The following is an 8,133-nucleotide window of genomic DNA, read 5'->3' as shown; positions in this document are numbered from 1 at the left end:
CCCTCCCATACTTCAATGAGCATTATTTGTGCCATGTTGTAACAAAGGATGGCCTGGAGTTCTTCCCAAACAAAAAGCAGGACTAGGTGCTACACAGACTTTGGCTGTGCTCTGAGAGCACAGGGTTGGGAACAGGAGGAATTGCCGCGAGTCCAAAACTAGAGCTGAACTCCTCAGGGCTGCTTCGTGCTGAAGGCACCTAAGTTCAGTGCATTCCACAATTTCTCCTCAGGCATTCCACAAACACACCACATCTACCTGGTATCCAGAAAAACCTTAATCATGACTCCTAACCCCACTGTTTGCCAATGCCTCAGGAGTGGTGTATTCAGTTTTCAAGGGTTTATTCAGTTTTCATGGTGTGCCCAATGCACAGCAATTAGGTTTGCCTCCTTCCTCTCTTTTTTGAGTTTTAAATCTTCTCTACAAAAGGCACTTTTTCAGGAAGTGGAGTCGCCTGCCCAGCCTCTTCAGAGAAACAGGAACTTGTGTTAGAGCTGCTCTGTGTGGGTAAAATAATCTGGACCTGCTGCACCTGAAGTCAACAGGTTGTTATGTGAGTGAACTGGTGTCGCAGAAATCTTTTATGAAATATCCTTTCGTTAAGATTTTTCCTCCTGAGAAGCTGAGAAGACTCAGGAACAAAATGTAATCAATGATTATCTGCTGCTGTAGAATGCAACAAGTAGATCTTTGATTAGCCCATGTGAATTGTTTCTAATTAATGGCCAATCACAGCCCAGCTGTCTCAGAGAGCCCGAGCCACAAGCCTTTGTTATCATTCTTTGCTATTCTATTCTTAGCTAGCCTTCTGATGAAATCCTTTCTTCTATACTTTTAGTATAGTTTTAATATAATATATATCATAAAATAATAAATCAGCCTTCTGAAACATGGAGGCAGATCCTCATCTCTTCCCCCATCCTCAGACCCCTGTGAACACCGTCACAGACTGGCAATAGCTCTCTTTGCTTTTTCTCTTTTGCTCTTTCAAAAGAAAGGAAGTATTTCTCCTCAGCATAAGCTGCAAACATCAGGTCAGCAGACAAACACCAATTCCTGCCTTTCAGCTTCCCTGCAGCTCCGAGTTGCAGCACTATCTGTGTAAAAAGCCAGGTCAAACGCTCAGCCCTGGCCTTCAATAGCTGCTTACTTTATTCTGAACCCTGTCCTGAGGCCCTCTCTGCCCACACAGAGGGGACTAAATCCTGTGTTTGGAGTTCCAGCTGCTCCTGCAAGGTCTGCAGACACACATTTTTATCTACCAATAACCACAAAGCAAGAACTGGCAAGAATAATCAATGAAGCTGGCAGAAGTCAAGTGTAGCCCTAAAACCTAGAATTTGTGCTGAAAATTCATTTAAAATCTGTTTCTCCCCATCCTATTGTGCTTTCTCTCCCCAGAAGGTCTCACCTCTGGTCAGAAGGGTGAGTAGTTTATTTTCTTTACTCGTAGTATGATTGCATGTGACTCTGGTAACACAAATACTGGCTTGTTCAGGCTGTTTAAGCAGAGATTAATCATTACATAGTACTTTGTATTGGGAGGCAGTGGAGGACAGGAGTCTGGAAATGCAATATACTGGAGGAAAAAAAGCCCTGTGATTGTCAGGAGTATGGCAATAACTGAACACTGTGTGTATGATGCTAAGTGAGAAGCAAGCCATAAAAGGTCCTAAAAGTGAATTCATTATTATCTGATTCACTAGAAAATTATGACCAACTGGGAAGACAGGGCAAGGAAAAAGAAGGATAAAATGTTTTAAAAGACAATCTGTTTTTCAAGGCTGGAAAATATATTTTATTCTTGGTTACAGGTATTTAAATAGATACCTTTTAAAATCCCTTGTTAATGAAAATTTAATGGATAATTACAAAGAATGGCTTAGCTGGAATAATGTATATTATATTTCCATGGATGAATTCAAGCATAAACATCTTGAACCATATTCTCCATGCTTATGAAAATACCCTCTCAAAGTACAATGGCTTGTTAAGTAATTAAATATTTAAAATCTGTCTCAGAAGTTAGAGTCAACACAGTCTTCTGGAGTGAAAACATCGGGATGTGTTCCACACCTTTGGTTTAGTTGGGTTTTTTTTCTGTGAAAACCAAGTAAAAAAGAAACTAACAGTCCTTTAAATTGTTGTTATTCTGGCTTGAACAGGTTTAGGAATAGGCAAAGTGGATCCTGAGGTGCAGCTCGGGGCACTGGGCTGCCCTTCAGCGCCTCTGGGCGCACACCAGGTACGGCTGCGGCTGCAGCGTCATCCCCAGCCTGGGCTTCAGCTCCGGGATCACGCCGTGGGGGAAGTGCAGGTGGAATCTCTGCAGCAGCGAGGTGAAGAAAATGAACATCTCCATTCGAGCCAGCTGTTCTCCAAGGCAATGTCTTCTTCCTGAGTTGGAAAAAAGGTTTTAAAAAGGTTTAAGGTGTCTTCAGTCACATTTTGCCTTTAGGGTGAATAGGAATGGTCATTTCTGTGTTCTAGGAGTGCTGTGTGAACCTCCTGGCAGTATTTTGTAAGAAGGATAGGTCAGAACTTACACTAAGAAACTGATTTTAGAGAATTTGTTGCTCACAAGTGCCATTGAAACAAATTCTGTCAAATTGATTTAGATACACTTGTTACTTACTGTATCTGGTCTTGAAGTGCCAATCTAGGTGGAAATGCTTTAAAAAATGGCATTGTGAATTTTAGCTTTTTCCTCCTACTATTTTCTTAATTATATCTACTGCTAGTCATTATTAACTGGCAATTATTGGAACTTTGTAGGGAGGATTTTTATTAGTTTATATATAAACTGAGCTCATCTATATAGAAGACATTATGCTAAAATTTGTTATCTCCAGAGGGCATTATATTGAATATCTTCAAATTGAATTATATTGGATATCTTTAAATCAGAACTGAGGATATCATTCTGTCCATTTATTTCTACCCCTTAACACTTTACACATCCCTGGATTTGTGACAAGGAACAGTGGAAGGAGTTGCTCTTACCTAGGGAAAAAGGAATAAACGCATCTTTCTTGACAAACTGCCCATTACTGTCCAAAAACCTCTCAGGAAAAAACACTTCTGGATTGCTCCAGTATTTTTCATCAAAGTGAACAGAGTAGAGGTTGGTAATGACTGTGGTGCCTCCAGGAATGGTGTAGCCACGCACAACAGTGTCCTTGGAAGTTGCATGGAAAATCCCCAGCGGGACAATGTTACAGAACCTCAGCACCTCGTGCAGAACAGCCTCAGTGTAGGGCATCTTGCACTTCTCCTCCAGGGTGGGCATTTTGTTTGGGCCAATGACAGCATCAATTTCTTTCTGAACTTGCCCTGTTAGGAGTAAAAACTGAGGTTTATTTGGTAATAGGTTTTACATTCCAATTTAAGCTAAAGTATTTGTGTATATACATACATTTTTAAAAAATACTGAAACATCATATACCTTTATACAAAATGGTGAAATTGGTACTAGAGTGCTATTTTCTGGTCAAAGTACCAGCAGTAAGTTTCCAAGTTATCTGAGCCTCTCTCCCTCTAAATCCTGGAAGCCCCAGCTGTACCAAGCACTGCTAAGGGTTTGGCAGGAAAAGTGGAGGCAGTGAAACCAGAAATGTGACTCTTCACTTCTGGAATTCAAACTTCTCCTCACAATATCTGGGCTAACACTCAAGCACCTTTTGCTGTTTTACTTCACAATGGCTGTAACACATCTTTTTATTTTTAAATGCCATTTCTGTTCTTTCAGAAGTGTAAGTATTCTTGTCTATCATATGCAAGTCTGTTGTGAACTGGAGAACTTAAGATAAAAAGAATTGTACCTAAATTGTTAACCACAACCTGATTTACATTTTTGCTGACACCTGTACATTTTTAATTTAGATTATTACTTTCATATTTAATTACATTCCCTTATTATTTATTAACTGCATAGATTAGTATATCTGCCAACAACAGATCATGCATCACAATGCTAAATCTAAATATATTAGAAATACTTAAAAGTATTAAAGCTTCATAAAAGCGTATTCACAAAATAATATGTTAAAATTTTATCATTACATTTGACTTTTGATATCTTCTTTGTCTGCATTTAAAATAAATTTTCCACCTCTGTCCATAGAATATTTAGTAAATGACAGACTAGAATAGTATATACAAAGCTTTTTTTTGGTGATGATTATGGATCAATGCACCACTTTGAAAGACCATTTTAAATTTGCAATAGTAAAGTGAATCAGTTCCTCAAAATGTCAAAATTCTTACCTTGAATGTTTGGATAAAGAGCCATAAATAACACTGCCCATCTTAAAACATTTGTTGTGGTTTCTGTCCCAGCTATGATGAGCTCTCCAACGGAGAAAATTAAATTTTCTCTTGAATATGTAGATTCTGGGTCGTTTCCATTGCAATCCATCTCATCTAAATATGCATCTACGAAATGTCGAGGTGATTGAGGCTTCCTATTTTCAGAGACACGTTCAATAAGCTCATGAAGAAACTCATAGACTTCAGCTGCATTTTTGAACAGCTGCTGGTGTTTCCCAAATGGCAAGATACCAATCCAAGGAAAAGCATTATATAAAAATACAGAAGCACTAGCAGCTAATTCAATGTTTTCACTAAAAATCTCAATCATGTGCTGAAATTCAGTATCTTCGTATGTGAAACGTTCTCCAAAAATAATCAAATTAGTAATGTTTGAAACAGCATTTGTTATCAAGTGCTTAAGGTCAAGGGGTCTGCCTTTGTATGTATCAATGGCCTCAAGAAAAAACAGAGATTCTTCTGAAATTTTGTGTTCAAAGGACTTTTGGCCATATCCAAAAACTCGAAAGGTATTTACAGCTAATTTGCGGTGTTCTGTCCATCCTCTGCCATATTTACTGTTCAGTAAGCCTGAAAAAATATTTTGACATAGTGTTTTATGCAATGCTTTATTTTTCTTCCCCCATAAGATAATAAAATTATTCAACAAGACAAAAAAAGGAGATAAAATATTTTGGACGTCCTGCTATGGAGCATAGTCCACGAGTGACAATAATATATTTAAAGAAGCATCAAGTATTTTATGAAAGGACATCAAGTAGAGAAAATGGCTAAAACAGATGCTTCATGACATCTATGGGACAAAAATTACATTTTTATACAAAAGACATTAGCACTCACCTCCCATGTTTGTCAGTTTCTTGAACAAGGGAAGAGATGGCCTGTCTGCAAAAATTTCACTTTGGTGGACAAGGCATTCCTTCACTGCATCGTAGCCATTTAGCACAACGGCAGATATTCCCCCGAGGTCAAGGCTGAAGATCTTTGGTGGGGGGAAAAAAGGAATAAAAGTGTCAAATGCAATTAACAACCCAATCTGAGAACAAGGAATGAAAAAGAGAGTTGGCACTATACGTCAATGTGGAATGCAGATTTGAATAACCTTCAGCAGCGTGGCCAGAGGTGGGACAGCTGTGGCGTTACACAGGAGTCTGTGGTAAGCTCATTTGCTTTGTTAAAAGATAAAATTAATTAGCCCACACTACATTCTGTGCTTTGCTGTGCAAGACACAGCTGAGACACCAGCCCCCCAAATTAAGGACTGGGGACACCTTCATGTAGTCCCCAGAGAGGAAGGAGAGCCAAGGTGACAGCCAACAACTGAGAGCAGAGCCCAGCTAGGCCTAGCTTCCTTTTCCACAAGTGGTTAGCACAAGGTGCTTTGGAGAAAGGTACAATACAGCCTGTAGAAGGCGCATAGAGAATAAAAAAATTTAAATCTGAATCTACATTTTAAAAATTAAAACTGAGCCTAAACTTAAGACTGAATCCTTTAGATCCCTTTCCATACATTATCGCAGCGTTAGAAATCTGCATTTTTACCATTACAAATCTTTAGATTTTTCTCCATGTCAAAGCTGATGACCTCCACAATATCAAATTGTGTTAGCCTAATAATACATTCTGTGACAATTGGGTTGTCACCCAAAGGGGTGTCAGGCAGTGGAACAGGCTGCCTGGGGAAGTGGTGGAGTCGTCACCCCTGGAGGCATTTAAAAGCTGTGCAGATGTGGCATTTGGGGACATGGCAATACTGGGTTAACACCTGGACTCAATGATCTTGGTCTTTTCCAACCTAAATGATTCTATGAGTCTATTTTATTTTAGAAAACTTGGTATTTTCACTGTTATAATGGCTCTTCTTTTTTATGTGTCAAGAAGACACTCCTGGTATATTTCTGCAAACCATCTGTGAGTTTTGTACACTTTGGTCTAACTTATTGATCTTTATTCCTATATCATAGATGATTTTTTTTTTAACAACCCCTTTGACTGTATTTTTCCAGTCTCCCGAATCCTAATATGCTGTTTCCCTCAAACTCTGCAGGATTCTTTCTGAGAGCAGATGACTGAACTCCATACAGCATTCCAGGCAAGTAGAAAGCTTGCTTTATTCGACAGCACACTTTCCTTCCTATTTCCATTCTACTTGTCCCAGTACTTTGCTTGAAAAACGTTTACTCTTTGTTTTTTTTTTTTTTTTTCTTTTTAATTACCAAAATACATGTTAAATCTAGTTGGGAGTTAAGTCTTATGAAGCTTGTAAGAGGAGGCTGGCTGCTTAAGACTGGCTGATGGAAAGAAACGCCCGATATAGAGGAAAGTAAAAAAAGGGAGGAAAAAAAAGAAAAAAGAAGAAGGAAAAGATTAGTTTTTAAGCAGTTAGGCTGAGGGGCTGTAGGTATCTCAAATATCGCGCTGAAGGCACTTTGGGGCGCGGTTCTGCCGGAGCCCAGGGCTCCCGCTCCCGTCGGGGCGCTCCGCCCGCCGCATCCGCCGGGCCGGGCCGGGCAGGGCGGCAGCTCCCGGTCGGTTCCCGGTCCGTGCCGGGGCAGCAGCTCCCGGTGGGTTCCCCGAGCCCGGGCCGGCCCTCCCCGCCCCCGCGGGCCCCGGGGCGGCGGTACCTGCCCGTGGATCAGGCTCTGCCGCCGCAGGTAGACGTGCGGCTGCTCGGCGCCCAGCGCGGGGATGTTGCCGAGCAGCGGCAGCCCCGCGGGGCCGGGTGGGAAGCCGGGCGGCCGCCGCTGCTTCAGCAGCTGCCGCACCACCAGCGCCAGCAGCAGCGCCAGCGGTGCCGCCAGCGCCAGCAGCCACGGGCCGCTGCCCGCCGGGGCTGTCGCTGTCGCCGCGCCCGGGCGCGCCCCCGGCTCCGCCGCCACCCGCATCGGCCCCGCTGCCGCCGCCGCCGCTTCCTCCTGTCGGCCCGGTCCCGCCGCCGAGCATTGGCCCGAGGAGGAGGCTCCGCCCGCCGCGTCAGGAGCCCTCCTTTTTTTTTCTTTTTTTTTTTTCTTTTTTTTTTTTTTCTTTCCCCTGGAGCCACGCCGAGTTTGATCTGTGCAGTGCCGGAGGGCTCCGCACGCCGAACGAGGCAGCTGCGGGGAGGCAGCGGCAGCTCTCTGCTCCTTGCCGGGAGATTCTGCTCCTCTGTACAATGCCAGACGCGCGGTTTGGAGATGTGTTTCTCCGGGCTCGGGGAGCCCTGGGCCGGCGGAGCCCGCAGGGATTCCCCCTGGCAGATGCCCCGTGCGGGTCTGCGGCAGCTCCGGGTGCGATGCCCGCGATCCCCGCGCTGGCCCGGCTCCCTGCCCCGGCCGGACCGCGGCAGGAAAGGGGCCCGGCCCCCGCATGTCTGACTGTCTCCGGCCCGTGTGACCGCGCAGCACGGAGATCACACATTTAATGCGCAAAGATTGCTGCTATTTAGTGGGATGCTGGCTCAGAACGAGGGCTTGAGCTGCTGCAGAGGCCAGGATCGGTAAGGCAGAGGTCACAGAGCAGTGTCGCTGTGCCATGGGGCATTCTTGGCAAGACACTTCATAAACAAACCCAGATTTGTTTCCATTCACGCTAGTTTTGTTATTGCATTGCTACTATTTTACAAGCAATTTTAGGAATAACAGAAGCATTCCTGGCCCATTACAATTTCTGTGCCATGTGTTTCTAACTCGAGATGTCTTTCTTGTTGAATTCATCTTAATAGCTGCCCATAGATTTTTAAGAACATTGATAAGATCTAAACAGATGAGGAATTTGGGCAGATGGAGCTCATTAATAACCTGTGTCAATGCCACCATCCTGTAT

At 43.2% G+C, this 8,133-nt stretch overlaps 1 protein-coding gene across 2 annotated transcripts; it reads right to left on the bottom strand.

Moving 5' to 3' along the window:
- Positions 1–1,795: 1,795 nt before the first annotated feature.
- Positions 1,796–7,217, bottom strand: LOC135448285 (vitamin D 25-hydroxylase). 2 transcript variants are annotated; one of them, XM_064714112.1, is made up of 5 exons: positions 6,957–7,217; positions 5,173–5,314; positions 4,270–4,902; positions 3,007–3,336; positions 1,796–2,400 (listed from the first exon to the last, which is right to left on the bottom strand). In XM_064714112.1, exons 1-5 carry the CDS (start codon positions 7,215–7,217, stop codon positions 2,225–2,227), a joined length of 1,542 nt encoding a protein of 513 aa, XP_064570182.1. In that variant the 3' UTR covers positions 1,796–2,224. The 2 variants fall into 2 exon arrangements, with proteins under 2 accessions (XP_064570182.1, XP_064570183.1); XM_064714113.1 differs by lacking the exon at positions 6,957–7,217 and having other exon boundaries at positions 4,270–4,466; positions 5,173–5,258.
- Positions 7,218–8,133: the final 916 nt, after the last annotated feature.

This window comes from Zonotrichia leucophrys, chromosome 5 (assembly GCF_028769735.1).
Source record: "Zonotrichia leucophrys gambelii isolate GWCS_2022_RI chromosome 5, RI_Zleu_2.0, whole genome shotgun sequence".
NCBI classification, from domain to species: Eukaryota; Metazoa; Chordata; class Aves; order Passeriformes; family Passerellidae; genus Zonotrichia; species Zonotrichia leucophrys.
The sequence above is the reverse complement of the archived record's forward strand: the minus strand, read 5'-3'. Positions and strand labels throughout refer to the sequence as shown.